Below are 21,709 nucleotides of genomic sequence, written 5' to 3'. Positions count from 1 at the left end.
GTGTTGCCTGTAAAATTTTAGGTCATTATTTCCCTTGGCTTCAGTGGGTGTTAGACAAGTATGAAATCAAATTGTGCTTTTGTTTGTGGAACTCATCCAGACTGTCTGAAATGCCACCTTTTTGTATGTGGATTTTGCTTTGGTTAGAAATATTAGGGGATATTTTGATAACAAATTATTTGGGCTCTTCCACACAGTATGAAACTCTTCCTGCTGATTTGCAGGAAATAGAAATACATACTGCTCTGAGAAAGAACTGTGTTGGTGTTAGTCTTTTTAAAAAATCCTATTTAGGAATTAGTGACTGTCCTGCAGTCTCATTCCTTGTTAGCATAAAACCTAACTTGTCACAGAATTTATGTGATTTTATTCAGGGATCCCATTTCTTCCCCTTTTATTTAAAGATTTTTGGGAGCAAGGAACCTGTAATTGCAGGTGCACCTTGAAAATGGAGGAGAGGGCAGGATGCAACAGCTGCTTTTGCCCTAAAAGTGGAGAGAAGCTAAGTCTTTACAAAAGTTACCTTTTTTTAGGGATTCCTGTCCTCAGCCATTGCTGCTGGGTGGGAGGGTCAGGAGAAAGCAAAGAGCAGCATTAAGGTGGTGGCTACCCAGCACTCCAGAGTGTAGAAGGAAACTTGGATTTCCTGGCATCCAAAGTCTTAGTTGTTTTTTTTTTCAACACTTCTTTGGTAAATTGATGTAAGAGTTTGGAGAGCATTTGCTTTTCCAGCAAAAGTGAATTGCATTTTGCAGTCAGTCTCCCTGTGCATGCCAAGTAAGTGGAAGGATCAAAATCCTCAGGGGCAGAGCTGCTTAAAATAAAAATATTGGGAAAGAGCTGCAGAGAGGGGTGGTCCTGCTTAGGGGACCACAGGGATTTGTCCTGGCTGGTGAGAGCTCTGCCTCCCTCCTGGATTCCCCTCAACCCAGCCTCTTGTCAATAATTAGGCTTTGAAAAGCTGGCATGGGATTCCACTGATCTGGCTGATTCATTGGGGGGTTTATTGAAGAAAGTGAGTGAAAATGAGGTGGGTTGGTGTCCTGATTAGAGTGAAACATGGGCTTTGCTGCTTGAAGATGAGCTGGGGACTGCCAGGAGCCTTTCACATTGTGGGACAGTGGTTTTTCACTCTTCACACAGGCTGACCTTAGACTGGGGAAAGATCTGGGCTGCAGACAGAACAGGAGCCTTGTGATTGTGTTATTTTTAATGATGATTACTCTTCTCCATTGTTTTTAACCCTAGACCCTTTCTACTTCCAAGTTAATATTTGAGATTAAACTGGGAGGCCTGAGGTTTGTTAGGACTATTTCTGCTCCCTGACTCCCCTTGTCCTTAGCTCTCAGGATCTTTGCACTCCTTTTCCTCTAGGCTCTTGTTTTTCCCAGAGCACTGAAACTTCCCTGTCAGACTCCAGGTCACATGGATTCTTCAAAGAGAGAGTGGAATTGATTTTCTGTGGAGGCGGAATTAAGGAAACTCCTTCTTTATCAGCACACTATTTGCAGAAGTTTTTTTCAGGGTTTACTTTGCCCTCTAACAAAAATCAACAGGAATTGTGCCTCATGCAAGTTTGGCTGTTCCTCCAAAATTCAGTTTTCCAATAGAAATGCTTTCACTTCCAGATAGAAGTGTCATAAGAACCACACCAGAAGGGCTTAAATGCCCTGATGCTGTTATCATTTAATTGTCCTGTGATTTGGTTTCCAATTACCAAATGACTCATTTGCATTTACCTTTGGCAGAGGCACCAGTGAGGCAGTGAGGCAATGATGAAATGGCACTGCCCTTGCTGCCCTGTTTGCTTTGTTCCATTATCTTGTTCCTGAAGGCTTTGGGCTCCTGGTGATGCAGTGAGTGGGAGCCCCTCAATGTTCTCTCTTTCTTTTCCAGGATCTTTTGAATTTTGACGATCCTTTGAATATTGAGGCTGCAGAGCATCATTTGCGTGACAAGGTGAGTCAGTGGTTTATTTAAGGCAGGTTGTTCCTAAACAAGCACACATTCTGTACTCAGCAGTTCCCAGCCAGTCCTTTTAGAGTGCTGGAGCTGCTGCTTGAGGTAGTTGAGTGACTCATTGTATCAGCAACCAGTTATTCAAACAAAAAGTGCTTTCTCTGGGAAAGCAAACTCCACACAGCAGTGTTAGTCACCATGTGCTGGGGCTGTGGGCCATAATGTGGCTGGGGGCCCACAAAATCTTTCCCTTCTTGTGTCTGAGACTTCCCCTATAGTTGTGCATGTGCTGTGAAGCATGCTGATGGTGAGTTGGTTTGGCATGGTGACATGAGTGAACTTTGCCTTAGAAGATCTGTGAAGAGATCTCCTCTTTCTCCGCATCTTTCCAAAGGCAGCTCTTTTACTCAGAACTATTCCATGTTGCATGTATTTATAAAGCCAGGAGAAATCTGGGCAAGTTTAAAGAGCAGGATTGGAAACTGATATTTTCTTTTTATTGATCTTAATTTTCGTGTGTGTATTATGGACTGAGCAAAGCAGAACATGGCCTGGTGAACATGAATGAGATGTACTGCTTACCTCTGAGCAAAAGTGCCAATTTCTCCTTTGTATCCATCTCCAAAATTCCATCATGTCATGGATGTATTCCTCAAGCACATGGAACTCACACCTAGTATGTTCAAGACATCTTGTTCTAATTAAACTCTTCCAACACTTTTGTTAAAGTTAACCTTTAAGATTGCAGAAGTTTCCAGGTAAGCAAGTGTTGATTTGAAGAGTTCATTGAAAGTACAGTCAGGCAGTGCACCTAATTTATCTCATTTTTTCAAGAGGAAATACCAAGATTGCAAATTCATCTTTCCAGCTATTTTTTCATTAATGAGATCTTGTAGCTATTCTGGTATTCATCCATGTTTGCAGGCTGAGATGAGAACATACAGCAAAGCTGGAAAAAATTATCTACAAACCTCCTCTGGGAGAGAGGGGTCTTGGTGGTTTTGTTTTAGCATGGAACCACAGAATGGTTTGGGTTGGAAGGAACTTTAAAGCCCAACCCACTCCATGGCCTGGGTGGTTAAAATTGCTGTCCTGCACCTCTCAGCCTCATTGAGAGATTGGAAATCTTGGAAATCCACAGAAGGGAAAATGCTACCTGATTTAAAAGACACACCTCCATCAAAACCAGAGGTGAGCCCTCAGAAATAGGTACTGCTACACTAATTAACTAATTGCATGGAAGTTGTTTGAAGAAGTTGAAGATGAAATTGAGCTGTTTTTTCAGTCTTCTAAATCACCATTTTTTGGGGAACAAACAATTTTGTTTACTAAACTCCTAGTGGTTTCATAAGTACCTGTAAAATTTATATTATGTCATTTTAATTTTTTTTTTAGCTTATCTGAATTTAATATATGTCTTTTATAGCATGAGGTAGGAGTGGATTTTCTGTAGTGTGTTTTGTGGTGATATGAGAAAAACCCAAATACGCCTTTGTGGAGAGAATAAATAATGCAACGGAGAGAAAAAGCTGCACTTTGCAGCCTGAGTTGTTTTTTTGCTTCCCTCTGGCAGAGAGGTCATATTTTATAGGAACACTTTGTTGTGGAGTCAGACTGCTGTGGTCCCATCCTGGCTCTTAAGAAATACTTGCAATGCCCAATAGGATTAATATGGGAATGCTAATTAGTTTTCTTTCCTCTGAGACTTGTTTGCATGTGTAATAGGATTATACAAATAGTGGATATGTAATACATGTTTGCATGTGCAGTATCTGTATGAACAGATGTGCAAATTCATCCATCCAGAAACAGTTCTGCACACAAACATCTGTGTGCAGGGGAATCCTGGGAGTGTGACAGCCAAACCACTGCACCCAGGGCTGTCCCCTGTGCCTCTCTCAGGGGAGATGACTCAGAATTTCACTGATGTCCCTTCAGATCTGAAATCCTGGCATTCCTCTGCTGATATTCCACGCTGAGCCTGGCTGCCCCAGAGGGTAACAGCTAATCCCAGGCCTTGCTTGTGCTTCTTGAGAACTGAGGCTGGGCTTTGGTCAGCTCCAGGTCATCACAAATGGCTCCTCCCTTGCAGATGCTGGAAAAATCACATCAGAGGTAGCAAATTCTTCTTGCTGATTCTTGGGAAACAGCTGTGCTGGGAATATTTGTGTTAGAGTGGAAGGGGCACTTATGATCCCTTCCTCTCCATTCTTGCATTAAATCTATGGTGTGTAATTGAGCACATAATCACAGCTTTTGGAAAAGCAGCCTTGTTCTAAGATGTAAAATAATACAAAATTCAGAGCTCAAGTTCTATAAATTGATTGTTTTATTAGCCTGTTTTACCTGAGATATTTGATAGTGCAAGCTTCAGCTTCCAGCCCTTCAGGACTTCCTTTAGCTCCAGGAAGGAGCTGTCAGTTCCTTTGCAACTTCCTTCAGTCAGTGGGTATCAAGTCACTTCTACAAATTATTTTAAAAAATAAATATGTTTGTTTATGCAGCTTTACTCATTCTACACTTCTCCCACACCCACCTTACTAGGTGCCAGTAATTTTTTGGCAGGCTGTACAACAAATTTGGGCAACATCTGTTTTCCCAAATGCTGGGCATCCCTGGTGCCCACATTGTTCTGCAGTTGGGTCACAGTCACTGGAAGATAAACAAGCATCCTCTCCTGGTATAAAGTTCAATAAATCAGAATAAAAAAATGGTTGATGTCTCTATGTAAACTAAGCAAGGAGTTACCCAGCATTGTCTTCTCACACTGATACAATCTCAGCAGTTTGGTGGTATAAGAGTTTTCTTGCTGAATTTAAAGAAGCTCTTACTAATTAATGAGCTTGGAGCACCCTGCATTTAGCACAGAAGTCAGTCAGTAGTTATGGATAGCCAGAACCATTAATTATCAATCAATTCCATGGATTCTAAAGCAATGAGCAAGTGTTTAAGTTTTAATGACTACTCACTTAAAAATGGTGAGAGCTAAAAAATGGTAGGATTTGCTGGTTTTTATACAGCAGGTACACAGAGCTTGACTGATCTGCTCTGTGGCAGCCAGGTAGGTTGAATACTGAAAGAATGGGGATCTTTTGGAAGATCCAAGCTCTGGAAGAGCTTAACAATGAAAAACCAAGTGAGCTTAGTTCTTCAGGACTTGATATTCTTCATGCAGAGGTGCTGTGTCTGTGATATATTAGCTAAAATCAAGGAAATACTTTCTCTATGGCGTCTGTCATGGCTGGTTTGGGAGCTGCCTCAGGACATTGTGATTTCCCAGTGTAAAATGTAAAAGCTTTTACATTTTCTAGTTTTGTTCACTTCTGCCAAAAAAAACCATTTCAAAGCCATTTGTGTAACACACAACAGAAGGTTCATTGCACAAGTTGTGTGGTTTAAAGTAGAAATGTTTTTCCATGTATTCCTTAGATTTGTTCCTCACCTAAGCCTGCTGTGTCAAGAACCCTAAAGCTGTGTCCTATTTGAATTATATTTATCCTGTATTTGTGCAATTCAAGCACACTTCTGTCATCCTGTAGATTAGCAGTCACTCATTTATTTTTCATCCCTGTGAGCTGGGGTTGTTTCAGCTGTAGGAGAGGCTGAGTTCCATCTCCCTGAGTTGTTTTCCTCCTGCATGATCTTTCCATCCCAGTGGAACCCATCAGTCAGCATTCAGTGCTTTGTGCTGTCCTTGTGAAAGACTGGAATAGATTGCACTTGGCAGGGAATTTTTCTTCCTCCTTGTGAAAATCCAGTTTATCATCTTCACCTGCAGCTCTGAAGTGCCAGAGCTGAGAAATCTGACGGGAAGAGGTGTGTGTTTGCCAAGGACCCACTTCAAACACATTTTTTACTTAATTCAGTGAGCCCTGATTTTATTTGCATCCTCTTTGGAAAGCAGCATTTAATGCTCAATTATTTTGCATAGGTTTGTGTGGAGGAGTTAGGCTCTGGATTGACATCTGCAATTCTTTGTATAATTTTTAAATTTTAAGTAAAGGTTTCTCTGGGTGATAAAGAAAATGAAGTTTTTATTTCAGGATTGTTTCTGTGGAGATGGATTTATGAAGTTCATGGTGTTATGGAATCTGAAGCTGCCTCCTAAGGTTTCCTCTCAGGATTGTAATTGCCCTGCACAGCCTCAGTTCTTTAGGAAACTTGGCTTAAAATACCCAGTCCCTCCTCTCAGTTGCTTGTGGTCCTTGGAGGTTGTTCTAATGAGTCTTGTGGGGTGAGCGTTTTCCTGAAGTTACTTGAGGACTGTCGTGTTGTCCTCACTAGTGAGAGCACTGCTACTTCCACGAGAAATTCCATTGGTAATTCGGAACAGTTGCTGAGTACAGATTTCACTGAAGAATTTTTATAACATTTCGTAATTGTAGGCAGTTTTTTAGAGTCCTTTAACAGCAAACAATTCAGAATTTTTATAGAAGAGTCTTAATTTTTCAATCATTGCCCAGAGCAGCTGTGGCTGCCCCTGGATCCCTGGAAGTGTCCAAGGCCAGACTGAACAAGGCCTGGGAATAGTGGAAGGTGTCCAGCCCATGGCAAGGGTGGAATGGGATGAACTTCCAACCCAAACCAGTGTGGAATGCCATGAAACCCCTGGACAGCTGGGCAAGAACCAGCAGCACCTGACAAAGTGTCAAGGCCTGGGCCAGGGACCTCCTGAGAACAGATGAGCCATGGCAAGAGAAGGTTGTCAGCAAGTAAGTAATGAAAGTAAGAAATAAATATAGATATTCTGTAGAGGCTCTCCAGGCATCCCTTTGGAAACACACCGAGTTGAATTCTCCCCCAGAATTTCCATTTGCATCAAAAGCTGTCATTGCCCAGCACAGCTGCCTCAGTTCTGGAGCCACCAGAAACCAGCAGCAGGTTGGGATTGTAAAACTTGTTTCACCAAGAGGGATTTCCTCATTCTTGGTTTGTTCTTGCCTGGAAAGGGGTTCCTGTCCTCATGTCTCACCTCAGGTTTTATCAAACACCAATCTGAGAGCCTGGTGCTCTCTTCTAGAGTTATTCCCCAGGGTGCTAAATACAGGAGCTGGCAGATTTGGGACCTTTCATCTCTGCTGAGGTTTGGAGTAATTTTGTCCTTGCACTGCTGATGCCTTCAGACAGCTAAAGAGTCCCAGAGCTCGCTGCCTCTGTGTCATTTCAGATCTGATCCTTCTAAAGACTCCTCCAAAATAATGGCATGGCCAGCTGTACTTTCATTCTCCTGGGTTTTTATTTCTGTGCTCATACATAATAAGGGCATAATTACATTTAGATTTAAGTCTTCATTCAAATTTCATTTTTCTGTATAGCTGAAGAAAAGCATTTGAAACTAAATAATGCCTTCATGTTTGGATTCTATTTTATCTCATCATTGATCATGTTGAAGTTGGTTTTCTTCTGCTAATGTAATTTCTTATCTCAGGAGATCAGTCTGTTTGAAATGCTATTTGATACATCTGAATGGAGAGCATGCTATAAATGCCAGTGTGCCACAGGATCCTCTAAGCAGGCAAGCTAACACAAAATTCAAATCTGAAGTTTGGGGAAGAAATATTAATTTTCTGCATTTCTTCCTCGGATTTAAAAATAATTTATTTAAGTGATCTTACAGTAGCTTCTTTGTTTCTCTGTTGTACCTGCTTTATCTTTATAATTTTTATGTCAAAGGCATATTTGAATATTTAGCTCCTGCAGGGGTTCTTCTTGTTCAGAAGACATCAGGTCTTTTCCTTGCCACTTCCTTACCTTCAAACTGCTTAGATTCTGGGTTTTTTTTTTCCAGTTTATTTTTGGCTTAATTCCTTGAAGCTTAAATCTGTCTGGGAATTAGAAACATTATCCACTGATCTGTAGTAATTGTTGGCCAATTTGGGTGCAAAACAGCTTGTTTGGATAGCAGTCACCAAAATTGTCCAAGATTCTCTAAAACACATTTTTATATAAAACACTTAGAGAATATAAAGTATAATAAAATTTCATGGACTGTGGATGCTGCATCCTGTGACTGTGCATTTCAGAGGAGATGTTATTTGTGGTAAAAAACATTACAAATTGCTCTAAACAAGAATTTTATTTTCCAGATAATTGTGGAGGGTAGTGGTCCCTGAAGAAGCAGAACACTTGAAATGCTTTTCTTTTGCTAATATTCCAGAGCACATGGGTGGCTCAAAAGTCAAATACCTCTATGACCCAAGTTGATATCATGTTTCTATCTGAATGTTTCTTTATTGGATTACAGCCAGGGAATGCACTCCAAGGGTTTTTAATGGCAAACTTCTTTCTCTAATGCCTTTCTTAAGGAATTTTTAAGAAATAATGCTCATTTAATTAATTCATGCATTATTTTTAGCCCAGTTCTCTTTGTCAGGCTTTTCACCCTTGCAAATGGTTTCCCATCGCAGCCAGCTGGAATTTTTCTCCAAACATATCCCTATAGAGTTCTGTATTCAAACAGTGACAGTGATATATGAAGAGTTCTGATAATTACTGTTACCATTTTTTAAGCTCAAGTGTCAAAAGTTTAGTGATGACTAAAGGCAGCTGGAAAATTTGCTTTAGAACAGAAAAAATACTTCAAAAACATTTACTTGAATGTTGTCTTTTAAAGTATTTTATTATTGTTGTGTTTGAGCTGGTGCTGGAGGTGTGTACAAGGTTCTCATAAGACATGAACAGATTGAGCTGGATTATTTTTGAGGGGTTAAAAAACCCAAAGTATCAAAGTTGGACCTCTTGAACATGGCATAAAGGAGTTGGGAAATCAGCAATGAACAAAAATTTCTGGAATTTATTTCTGGCACTGTGCTGGTGGTTGGCTGGGTTAGGCCTGCATTCATGTTGACAAAGTGACAGGAGAAAAGGGGATTGGTTACAGCTGCCAAGTGAGGTGTTGTCAGGGAGTGGGGCTTTTGCATGGACTCCAGCCCTGTGTTGGCAGACATGAAAGGAACCTGTGTGAAAATTCAGCTTGTCATCATGTTCTGCCTGCCTTGTCACGAGTGTGAATAATTCAGTAACAAAAGCTACCAAGCCAGAATATTTTTTTCCTGCTGTCTTGAAAGATCTTTATTTCAGTAGTAGAACATTTACCGTGTAACCTCCGAATTAATTTCCATGTGTGTGATTTGGAAGGACCCTTCCAGAGCATCCAGTGCCACCTCTTGCCATAGGTCACCCTCCTCTATCCCAGGATGCTCCAAGCCTTGTCCAGCCTGGCCTTGGACACTTCCAGGGATGGGGCAGCCACATTCATTTTGGCAGATTTTGTCTTAGCACTGGGAAAAAAAAAATCAGACTTTGTACAAGTTCTGCAGGAACAATTTACCAGTCCTGTGTGATCAGAGCCCTTTAATCCAGAATCCCCCTGGGTTTCCTCATCTGGAATGCCATAAGGATGGTGGTTATCACACGACCCCTCCTGTGATTAGTTAGAGCTCTCCACCATGTCAGCTCCTGGTCAGGCCCTCTGTGTGCTTGGATTTCAGAGATTTTATCCTGCAGCATTGGGCAGCTGCTTTTACTGCATCAACAGAAACAAGTTTTAATGGTGCTGCTGGCCAGAAGAGCCTCTTGGGGTGTGTGCTCCCCAGAAGTGAAATGTGAGCTCAGGGAGCTGGGTTTCTCACATTCCTGCACCATCTAACCCTGCTGGGGTATTAACATAACCCTCAATTCAAAAACAGCCCTTTTAACTCCCCCAGCCCTTCCAGGGCTCGGTGCAGAAAACAACAGCTGCTTTGGACTCTTCAGTAATATTGAGCATATGAACCCCTAGGTTAAAATCCCTCTGGAAAAAGAAATGGGGATTTCATTTAGTAGGGGAGAGAGTAAACCAGGTCTGGGTGAACTTGGAATATTCTGGGTTTTGTATTCTCTGAAAATTCACAGATGTCTGCCAGCAAAGTTTAAATAGGTAGGTAACACTGAAAGATGTAACAGGTGGCAAAAAAATATGATCCTTTGGTTTAAGGGTCGTATTTGCTTCGCCAGGAATGAAAATTGATGTTTTACCACTGCAAATTTGGGGTTTTTTCTTCATTGGCTACATGCAAACCAAGCTTTTCACCTTGTCCTGATTTTCCTTATAGTGTTCAGTAGTCACTGTGATTCCATTTAGATATCTTTTGTTATAAACTGAAAAGCAGCTTTAAACAAAAATAGGTGTCTGTTTTATTTTCAGTATCATGAAGTCGTTAAAGTTGGTTTAGTCTAGAATTTGTAGGGTTGACACTTACTTTTGTGTGAATAGAATGGGATCTGATGTCCACAAATTGCAGTGGTGGGCAACCAAACTAAATTGAAAGGATGGAGAGCAGTTGTGGTGCTTGGTACTTTGCTGATGAGAATTGGAGTGCTGTGCAGAGGGAAATGATTCATCCCGGGCAGGACAATGGAGCAGTGGGAGGCTGGGCATTCATTTGGATCATCTTAGTCCTGGATTAACAGCCTGACATTTAAATTGCATTCTGTTCCTTACCCTTTCCTTGCATGTCTCAGTCTTGCTGTGATGTTCCTACACAGACAGCCTCTCTCACCTGTTTATCTGTGCTCTGACAGGATCTCTTTTGAAGGAATAAGTAGCGACCACTTTTCTCTGCTGTGCTGCCCTTTGTACTCACAGGTGCCAAAGGTTCCCATTGCCCACATAAGCTAAAATGCACAAGGGAAGAAGTAACCACCTTTTAATCTTGACATTCTACTTTTTATTCTTTTAATCTGCCTGCAAAGTAAATCCTTGTTCTGGTTCTCAGCACTGAGGTTGGGCTGTGGCTTAAATCAGTGCTGGACTGCACTGTCTGCACTCACAGCTGAGACTCTCATCCCAGGGCTTTTCTCTGCTACGTCTTGGAAACTTCAGCCCTCCAGCCTTGTGCTAAAGAGAGTAAAGAATGTTTGGCAAGGAGCTCAGTGTGAGACCAAGGTCTGAGTCACTGGCAGTGTCACAATTGAGTAGATAAGCCTTCCCTCTCCTGGGAAGCCTCTGGCACTGCCTGACACTGACAGAAAGAGGCTCCACCAGGGTTTTTGAAACCATTCTCCTTGTGCTGCTCAGGGGGAGCTCTCATCACAGTTGGCAGTGGCTTAGGATGAGTGGCCACTCATCCATGATCTATTTGCTGTATTCTACTGGCAATCCCATCTATAATTCGTGGGCTGAAAGGAAATTTTCTTTCATGTGGGATTAAAGTCCGTGGCCATCTTGTTAAAAATAGAAGCAAAGGTTTGCTCAGGATGGTTATACACTGAACAAGGCATTAGAGTACAGATAGTTGCTAAAATAGGTGAAAAGGAAAAGAAAGGTTATGCCTTAGCCATAGAAGCAATTGATTTACTGTGATTAATGTCAATTATTTTGAGTGGAGAGATTCAGAACTGCAGGCACTTCAGGTTTAAAGTAAATTTATGATTAAAGTTTCCTAGACTGTAGAAATGTAATTGCTTAGGGGAGGGAAAGGAATCCGTCCATATATTATAAACTAAACTATGTGGTCTTGAACATACTGAAATACAAGATAATAGCAATTAGGTGTAGAACAGGACTTCTGTGGAGCTAAGGGTGAAAGAAGTACTGAGTTGACGAGCCTGATGTTTTCCTCCTCCATACACCAAGACTAAAAACTATCTTTTTAACAAAATGTTCTTGTGTTTGGTACATCACTGTCCTGTGGACAGATGTGTCAACCCACTGCCACTGCTGCTTTTAAAGCTTCTCTGTTTTCTATCCTTTCACTTCTCTGATGAAAGTTGGAGTCTGTCAGTCTGATAGTCTTGTAACAGCAGCAGAATAATTTGAAGAAATATAAAATTATGGATAATGATGAAAGTAAGGAGCCTCTGGAAAACTTGGCAAGGCAGCTGTCAGGTTGTATGAAAAGAATCTTGTGTTTTAATGTAATGTAAGTTAAAGGATGTGATAGAAACATATCTTTGTTCTCTCTTGCTCAGGGCCAGCAGAACCAAGTGAGATTCTGAATCACATTAGAGGGGGTGTTTGCTCTGTAGCTGTAGCTTTTCCAGCACTTCATCTTTGAGATATTTCTAGGAGGTATTTTACAGAGTCACCTCTGGGGGTGGCAGTGACTCTGCCACTGCTCATGGCCCCCTGAGCTCGGCCTTTCAGCAGGTTCACTCCCCCACTCCCCCTTCACCTGATCCTTCCCGAATCACTTTGTCCTGGAGCTTCACTGAAGTGAACCTTTGGCAATTGCTTTGCTTTGTAGTGTTTGTTTTTGGCAGAGGAACAAGGCTTACGCAGTTATGCCGTCCATCTGTCTAGCCTCCCCATCAATCCCTGGAGCTTTTAAACACACACGTGGATTTCCATCAGATTTGACGGAGCAGCAGAGTCTTTACATCCAGTTCCTGTAGCTGTCACCAAAACTGGCACCAGCAGAGAGGCTGGGCTGGGAGGGAGCCTCCAGGAAAGCTCCAGGTGGGCTCTGTGGGAACATCCAGCTTGGAGCAGACCCCAGGCTTTGCTCTGCTCTTGGCTGCTGCTCAGGCTGAGGTGGTAAAAAGTGCCAGGGGAGTGGTGCTGAGATCTGCAGATCTGTGAGCAGTCACATTTTGCTGTCTTTCCATGCTAAATTTGTCTCATAAAGGCCTTTCTTGCATGTGCTAGGCATTCCCTGGCTGTAGGGCTCTAGACTCTTGCACACTGAGGTTTTATTTTGGTAAAGAGACCTCCCCACAAGCTATTCAAACACCACAGGGTGTTCATTGCTTCCTACTGATCACAAGAGCTGCATGTTTTTACTTGCAGTTACCTTTTTTCCTCTTCCCTTTTTAGCCGCATTTGAAGTAATTAGTGGGCACATTGCTGCATGTATGAATTTTTAGGGGATTTTGTGCATTTTTTTTTTCATTTTCGTTGCTGTTGGCTCTTACTCCCAACATTAAAGCAAGATATGCTGTTAAAATTGCTGAAGAAGTAATGGAGATCAAGTCTTTGAAGTACTGCTTCTTCATTGTGAATTATTAATTCTCAAGGCATACAGAAAGAGTCACATTGTAAAATTCATGGTAAAATTATGTACTTTGTCACACTGCTCTGCTTGCATGCATTCTGCTCTGCTTTTCATAACATTTCCTTGGATTACCTCTTACCATTTTTAGTTGTTTTCAGCTCATCTTCAAACTGGATTTCTCATTTTCAACTCCTCCACACGATTTTGGAATTACTCTGATGTGAAGTCTGAGAGGTCACAGTCTTTCCTAGTGCGAAATTACAGTGAAAAAAGGGAAGTTCCTGAGAGTTTATCGTGAGATCCATGGCTGTGTTAGAAAACTGTTTGGGGTGGTGCAACTACTTCTGTACCCATAGAAACTGTAAAAAAATACTGGTTTAAAACCAGGAACTTCTCAGGCTTTTGAATTTTGGTCTGGGTCCAGGAATGTAGGTTGCAAATTAATGTTTTCATTTTCACCCTGTTTGGTGTAGGACTTTGTCAAAAACTTTTGTTGATGGCTCTGGGAGAGCAGAAGGGCTGTTCATACTGGTCAATACCCAGACATCAACAGAGCTCACCCAGAGCTGGCTCTCACTATGTTTGCTTCAAGCTGGCTTTGTCAGGAACTTTTTTATGTTGTTTGCATTGTAGAATATTTGAGTTAATGTTATTGCTTAAATCAACACGGTCTCAGCCTTACTGTGCTTGTTTCCTCTAGGCTGGGATCTGTCTCTGTCCTTGGTCTAACATGAGGTTTTCCACTTAACCCCATCCCTTGGTTTAAACTGCTAGCCCTGCACCAGCCCTTGACATCCTGAAATCTCTCTTCCTATTTCCAGATATTTGTGTGAAGACTTTTTTATTTACAGCAATACAAAACTGCAGTGATGAAAGTGTGATGGTGCTTTTAACCTTCTTCAGGTGAAATAAGAAACTCAGCTTTATTCTTGGTTACTGAATCAAGTATCTCTTCCCAGATTTCTTCCAGAGGGGTTATGAAACAATGAAGAATTATTTTAATTAAATTCACCCACAAGGTGTATCTGAAGAACTGAAGTAGATCTTTACCTTTGGCTAACCTCAGCTTTCCAAGCTTTTACCACACTGGAAAAGAATGTAGTCCCAAAAGGCTTTCAAGCTTGATGTGGTTTTTTGGAAGCTGTTTAACTTTTGTTGTGGGGTTTTTATTGCTCTCTGATTACAGCTTAATGGCTTATTAAGAACAACAGTTCCATCCCAGTCCAAAAACATCTTTTCATAACAATTCTCCCTGTGAGTCATTGCATTTATTTATCTCCATATTTATTGCAGTAAATCCTTCACTTCCTCTGCTCCCCCAACAACCCTGTTTGGTGTTTGTTGTTCTCACTGAAACCGTGGCAGCCGTGGTGGAATACGTCTTTGTTTTTCTGCAGCATTTCTGCATTTACAGAGCTGCACTGGGGTTTTTCTTGGATTGCCTCCCCATTTTTTGTTCTGTGTCCTTGTTACAGCCTTTGAAAGCTTTTCCCAGCGAGCATAAAGTGCATTAAATGGCATGTGCAAATGAGCAACAGCACAGCTGCTAATTGTGCTAACAGATGTAAATAGGAAAACCTTTACTTTTCTAATGCTGCAAGTATTTATAGCAACCATTACCCATCTTCCATAACACTTTGATTATGGAAGGAGCCTCTCTCAGGTTCAGCAAAGTTGATTAAGCTTTTGCAGATGGTTTGATTTGCTGAGGTAATGTGGAAGAAATGCAGATGTTTGAAAGCTTTTGTTTTAGACGCTTCAGGCAGCTAAGTGGCTCAAAAGGAAAGCTTTTGCTTTGCATCCTCCAGAGACATCCATGGCTTTTGAAAGAGGACCTATGGCAGGGCTGTTCACAGGGAATAGGAGCTCTTGGAACTGTGTTCCCCACATGCCTCACCTGCCCTGCCAGGGTAGTTTGAACATCATTTGCCTCGAGTAGAGCCTGACTTGCAAAACCCTCCGGCCAGAGCCAGGCAGCTCCCATTTCCTCTGTGCTTGTGATTCATCCATCAAGATCTGCATCCCAAGGACAAGGACTCTCTTGGGAATGAGTGGCATCCTCATGGGTGGAAGTGTGTTTGCAGCCCAGAGGAGGTTGACCTCAGAGTAATGGGGATAATTCAGGTAATTTTCCTGCAGGGCTTTTGTGTAACCCTTTGCCATAGTTGGCAAGGTGATCACTGCCTGGGCCAGCCTTGGAGGAGCAGAGGGGACTCCTGGACTGAGGCACCCAGCAGTCTCTGCTCCCTGGGTTAATTCCCATTTTCTGTTTTCAGCAGCCCAGGTGAAACCTTAAATGGCAATAAGAGACCTGTGGCAGTGTGGGCAAATCCCTTTGGCCCCAGAGGACTCTCCAGGCCTCCATCTCCATCCAGCTCCCGCAGGGTTTTGGACTCACATTGCATCTGATCCAGGGCACCATTTTCTTTGGGAAGCTGCTTTGCTCTCTTCATCTGATTCAATTCTCTTGGTTTTGCACAAACAGGATTTAGGTGTATTTATCTAATCTAGGAACTTGAGAGAGTCCTTGTCTCCCTTTATCTTTCTCCAGTGGCAGACAGCACAAAACTTGTGGAAGCATGAGGGAAATGGTTCCTGCTTAAGATGTGAAATCTTAAACAAGTGCAGTGTGTTCAGTGTGTCAATGAATTGCTGTGTCTCTGCAAGGCATCTTCAGCTTCTTTCTGTCCTGGCAGGCAGGTCAGTGCTTCCCACACCAGTTCTGTAATCTACCTCTGTGTGCAGATATTTAAAAAAAAAAAGAAAAAGTCCAAACCTTAGTGTTTCTTGTCTTCCTCACAATGGTGCACTTTTCCAAATAGCTGCAGTGGTGTGTTCTGGCTTTGGTCGTTTGTTTTTTTTCCTGCAGTAAAAATTTCACCTTTTCCCCCCCCCCCCCTTAGGACTTGGCTACTAAGAAATCTGCTAAAGCATTTCCTCATCATTTTGCAAAATGACAATTGCTTGGTGTCTAGGAGAATTTTAAAAATCTGCAGTTGGGATCACAGGCCATGAAAATGGATGTGACTTTGACTGCACCTGCTAAGCAGAGATACCTTTGTATAGGATTTTCACCCCCACTCTTCTCTTTCTTCTGAGAACTAAAATTTAATTACAGAGCTTGGGAAACTCTTCACACTGTGTAGAGACTGAGCTAAACAAAACAATGAGAGGAAAATGAGAGGAAGGCAGGAACAAGAATTGTAAAATACCACCTCATACTTGAGATTTCTGTACTACTCAAAGGTTTCATTCACCTCCTTCTTAAATGGGAGGGGATGTGTGGAGGTTGATGGGTGTGAATACTTATTATTTTATGCAAAGGGGAAAAGAAAGAAAAGGTGGCTTTCAGTATAATTTATAGAGCTAATGGGTAGATCTACCTGGTTATTAAATCCTAAAGCCTTGGCTGAGCTGAGTAATGAATGCCATTTTACTGCTGCTCAGAAGTCCTCTTTCCTAATGACTTCAGACCTACAAGTCAGGTCCTAGCAGAAGTTGTTTGGAATTTAACCTTGGTAATAAATGTTGAGATAGTGTTCTGTTAAAATAGAGCTGCTTTTAAAAAAATAATTGCTACTATTAGGGTTACTAGCACAGGAGAGGGAAGGGCAGGAGCAGTTATCTGTGATCCTCTTCTATCTCCATTTGAATTTGGCAGGATTGTGCATCTGAAGGATGTGAAGGTAGATCAGAAAGTTCATCACAGTATCTGCTGGCTGTAGCCATAGTGGAGGGACAGATGTGTTAAACTGCACATTTTCCTACAGGGACTTTCCAAATAGTGCAGGGTGTGAAGTACCAGTAGAGGGTATGTTAAGGGTAATAAATGAGCTAAGTTTGCTTGGGGTTTTGTTTTTGTTCTTTTTTTTTATAATACATATTTTTAAATTTTATTTTTGGGTAATCCTTATACATAATTTGTTTTAAATAAATAAAAAAGATTCCCAAGGGAGTTTCCCTCAGAACTTTTCCAGACTGCTCTTGTAGCTGTCACCAAAATATTGTGTTTGCTTTGGATAACTGAGCAAATTACAAATTAAAAGCTTAATAAAAGACAAGCAGTTAATAAGCGTAACTTGGTGCAGTATAAACAGTTGAAAAAAATTAAGTCTCCTCTCCCAGAGCTGCCAAATCAGGTCAAATGTCAGTTTTTGAAACAGTGCCTAGTTCTTGAGTGTGTGTTTCTACATGCTTTTGGAGAGGGTAGAATGGAATTCTCTTCTGGGGTTGAGGCTCTACAGATCCTCTCCCAAGTGCTCTTAAATACAATCACAGAACCCCAGAATGGTTTGGGTTGGAAGGGACCCCAAAACTCATCCAGTCCCACCCCTGCCATGGGCAGGGACACCTTCCACTGTCCCAGGCTGTTCCCAGCCCATCCAGCCTGGCCTTGAGCACTGCCAGGGATCCAGGGGCAGCCCCAGCTGCTCTGGGCACCCTGTGCCAGGGCCTGCCCACCCTCTCAGGGAGGAATTCCTTCCTTAATACCTCATCTAAACCTTCTCTCTATCCATTTAAGATCATTGTCCCCTGTCCTGTTTATTTTATGTATGTTTATTCATGTAAAGGTTATTTATTAAACCTCTTTGTACAAACCAAACATCTTTGTTTAAACACAGAGGACACTTTCTGTGGGACATGTTATGTCCTTGAAGGGATGTGAGGAATCCTTTTCCTTCTCATTTCTAGCAGGATTTTGCCTCTTTATAATGCAGGGTACATCCTGCTCTGCTGATTTTTTTTTGCCTCTGATTATTCAGTGTTGCACATAAGCAGCTGTGCCCAGAGAGAAGTGTCCCCCATTAATCAGGAGCCATATGGCAGGTGAGGATGGAATATTGCAGCTCTGGGCTGAGCCCCTCCTGTTCATACACACACACACACACGCTGTGAATGCATCCCTGCCAACAGCACAGCTCCTTCAGCCCGGGCTGCTGAGTGACAATGGCCTTCCTGGGGCCTTCTGCCTTCCTCACTGAGCTCTTGCTTCTCTTAGGCACTGTGAGAGCCCAGTTCCCTGTGCAATAAATAACTCAGTAGGGACAGAGGGAAAAGCCAAGGATGCTCTGAGCTGTCTGCACTGCCCTGGTCTTGGATGTTGTACAGGTGTGTGTGTCCAGTGCTGTTTCCCAGCCCTATGCTCAGTTCCTTGTAGTGATCCTTCTTTTGGAGAAACACAGGAGTGGGAAACTCAGATTATGCCCTTTCCTGACCATAGATGTGGCAACTGAGAGGTGTTTTAAAAACTTTTTATTCCATTTCCAGTCTCATGAGAAGGGTGAGACATTACAGATGTTATAATTCACCCAAGACAATCAGAAGCTGTTTTTTAATTACAATACCCTATAAGTGTTTCTTGGCCTATCAGCTTTTGCCACACCTCGCTGTAGATGCCTTAAAGCCAATCATCTAAAATTACCCCTCGTGGGTCCTACTCCAGTGCATCTTTCATAGTTCTGTTTCTCCAAAGCATCTAGTTTATTTGCAAGGCCATCCTTTGAACTCATTTCTAGTTCCATTTCTCTCTCAAGAATGTCTGTCCTGTTCCATGGCATTTCTAAGTCAGCATTTCTTATCTCAAGGTTTACATACAGATCTGTGAGCCTTCTGTCAGGCTTGGAGAATTCTCTACAAATCCATTTCCCACAGGAAACAATGTGCAAGAAGCCCTCAGTGAATTCAGTTTGCACCACAGCAATCATAACCTGCATCTATGGATTGAAATTGCCTGGGTTTGGGAACTTTATTGCAGCTGAAGATGGCATTAGCTTTGTAGTGTTCAGTTTTTAACATAGCACACAGCTGGATAAGTGTGGAAACGGGTGGGCTTGCAGCAGAGTGGGAAAGTCACTACACACACTATTGCCATTAGTAGTTGCCATATTGGACCAAAGAAGAGCAGGCAGCCTGTTCCTAATGAGGACTGGGATTTCTGCAGCCCTGTTTGTAATAGGATATTTCTGGCCTTAAGTTCCATTGAGATTCTGAGCACTTTGCACTTTGAGTGCATCACAGAAGTCCATAAATCAGCTGAAAATGAAATCACAGTTTCTCATGGGTCATAGGTTTTCTTTGATCCTTTTGGATTTTAACCATGGGATAACCTTTATCCCTTCACTGGTGGAAAAACTCAACAGCAGAAAGCCAAACCTTCACAAGGGGGGAGCTGATCTTAAGTGTTTGAAGCGTGGTGTTGGAGCCAGGGAAATATTGTTGTGTTTCAAGCTTGACTGAGGCACAGAGGTCATATTAGTGCCCCTTCCTGGTGTGCTGTGATATCTAGCTCTGGGTGGTCTGTGCCAAGACACTTGGGATGTGTTTGAAAGGCATCATTTTATGTATTGGCAAACCTGGAGCTGACAAGTGACATTGTTTGAAGCAGGACCATGCCTTGCTGTGCTCCTATGGGTCGTGGCAGTGGGATTTTGTGCCCTTCCTAGTAAAAGCAGAGCCTTGGTAGAAGATTTCAGTGCTTCCATGGCCTCTGCTCTCCAGGCATCTCCAGTGTACCAGGACAGTGTTCATAACCTCCTCATCTACTGCGTGCATTTTTTCAGTTGTTTTCTTTTTCAACAGATGTGAGTACATAAACTTCCCACGTTTTCCTGCTTTATATTCTAGCAGCACACAAAAATGGGAGCTGGAAATGCAGCAGAATGCACTCTGGAGCACAGGCCCCTTGGTGTGTTTGGGGCGAACATATTTAATACCAGGCTGGGAGAGTAACATGCCAGGAATGTGGTGTCTGCCTGGCAGACCTGCTTGCACAGGGATCACACCATGTCAGAATTTCTCTTGCTCAGCATCTCTGTGCTTTATAAGCACAAACTACCAGAACTCTGTGGTTTTCCCAGGATACAGAAGTTACGGAATAGCAGGCAGGCTTTGTGCACCTAAGCTGTAGCTGGTAATGGCAGACAGACTCTTCCACTTCATTGCCCAGTGGAGATTCTGTGGAGCACTCACTGTAAGGACTTGGGGAGAGCTGGGGGCAGCTGGCAGAGGCAGCGTGGGGCTCCAGCAGCTCGCTGCCCTGGGAGCCCATCCCTGCTGTGCCCGGGTAACCCTGCTGTGCTTCCCTCCAGGAGGACTTTCGCAATAAAGTTGAAGATTACATTAAGCGCTACGCGAGATGATGAAGGGGGATGGATGGCAGGACCACGGCTCCAGAGCTGTCCTTAGCTCCAACAGCAGCCAAACCAGCCCGGGTTGTACCAGTCCTGTGTCCATGTTGTACCGAAGAAGAAAACTAACTTCATAACCTGTCCATGTTCAAAGGAGAGTTCAGCATAAATACAGCAAGAAATTGTGTCTGTTGGTTGAAAAAGTTGTCTGCTTCCTTTACAAATGTTTACTCTTCTGAACTGTACTGTATATCCTGTTGATGAGATATGCTTGAGAAGTTAAAAGAAGTCACTATTGAAATTGTAATTACACTTTTTTTTAAACACTTGCCTAATCTGGAGGGAGGGAAGGAAAAGGAAAAAAAAAAAAAAAGAAAAAAAGAAAAAAAAAAAAAAAAAACCAAAACCCAAACAACCCAAGCAGAAAAGGTGGTGTGTTTTTGGAACAATTTGAGTTGGCAATAAATGGTCTCCTGTGAACCAAATCACAAAACTGTTGCCTTTGATGAGCAGAAACAATATGAGCTTTTTCTAAGAGTCACTCAGCTGAGGCTTAGAGCTTGCCAGAGTGGAAGTGCAAAATGAGATTCTACTTCTGGTATTGAAGTTCTCAATGCTGTTTCATGTAAGTATGTTTTTGTCACAGTTTGGAATTATTACATTGTTAATTTAGGCTCTATTTGGGCTACAGGCTTTTTGGGTTTTTTTTTGTTTCTATTAATTGTGTGAAGTAGTTAAAAGAAATACATGCTAATATGTAACTTAAGTACATGTTTAGTATTAGTGAAATGATATATATATATATAAAATATATATTATATATTTCTGTGAAAAAATTAATGAAAGGGAGATTTTTTTAAAAAGAAATCTGCTTTTGGCTTTCCAGTCTGGATCTGGTGAGGGAGCATCAGATGCTGTTTGATCTTATGAAGGTAAATATAGGCACTGTTGCCTGGAGAGCACCTAATTGTGTTCTCCAGATTCCTGCACTGAAAGGGAATGACACAGCTGGAACCACAACACATTTCCCCCCCTGGTGCACACTTTGGCTTTCTTGATTTGGGAGGATGTGATCCTCAGTTGCCTTTTCTGTAAGGAGCTGGGTGGCTCTGAGAGCCTGCTGAGGAGAGGCTTCAGCCCATGTGCCAGAGTTCCCTCAGCATCCTCCAGGACTGGGATCACACAGAGGAGCTGATGGAGCCCAGCTGAGCTTTACAAACCAGGAAATAAATGTTTGTGTGCTTTCATGCAGAGCAAGCGTGTGTGTGACACTTGGGCATTGACTGTTGGGTTTTATTGCCCCTCCATTCTCTCCTGCTGTTCCTCTGCTGCAGATGCTGGAGGAAATGTAAACAATCTCCTTAAGAGCACAGCAGAGCTGGGTGCAAACTGTAAGCATGAAACTTGTGTGTTGAGTTTCCCTGTGCCTTTTTCTTTGCAGCTGCACCAGCTCCTGTAGCTGTTGCTGGAGGTCTGGGAAAGCAGGGAGGTGAAATGCAGGGGCTGGCATGCAGGAGGAGAGCTGCACCTGCAGGCACTGTTCACAGGGAAACACGGATCAGCCCAGTCTTTTAAGCAAGCACCTGCAGTGAGAGATCTCTGCTGCCAAAACAGATGTGTCAGCAAAGGTAGGGGGTAAAACGCTCACAG

The 21,709-nt window shown here is 42.4% G+C and overlaps 1 protein-coding gene across 1 annotated transcript in view; it reads left to right on the top strand.

Annotated features, from left to right (window-relative positions):
* Positions 1 to 21,312, top strand: part of UBE2F (ubiquitin conjugating enzyme E2 F (putative)) — a 54,888-nt gene extending 33,576 nt beyond the window's left edge. Inside the window, exons 9-10 of the mRNA XM_021536107.3 lie at positions 1,897 to 1,959; positions 20,021 to 21,312. Of these exons, the coding sequence (XP_021391782.1) occupies positions 1,897 to 1,959; positions 20,021 to 20,071 (114 nt within the window). The 3' untranslated portion in view covers positions 20,072 to 21,312. The remainder of the gene's footprint in view (positions 1 to 1,896; positions 1,960 to 20,020) is intronic.
* The last annotated feature ends 397 nt before the right edge of the window (positions 21,313 to 21,709 follow it).

The sequence above is a fragment of the Lonchura striata genome, chromosome 8, assembly GCF_046129695.1.
Source record: "Lonchura striata isolate bLonStr1 chromosome 8, bLonStr1.mat, whole genome shotgun sequence".
Classification (NCBI taxonomy): Eukaryota; Metazoa; Chordata; class Aves; order Passeriformes; family Estrildidae; genus Lonchura; species Lonchura striata.
Note: the sequence above shows the minus strand (reverse complement) of the source record. Positions and strands in the feature narration are given on the sequence as shown.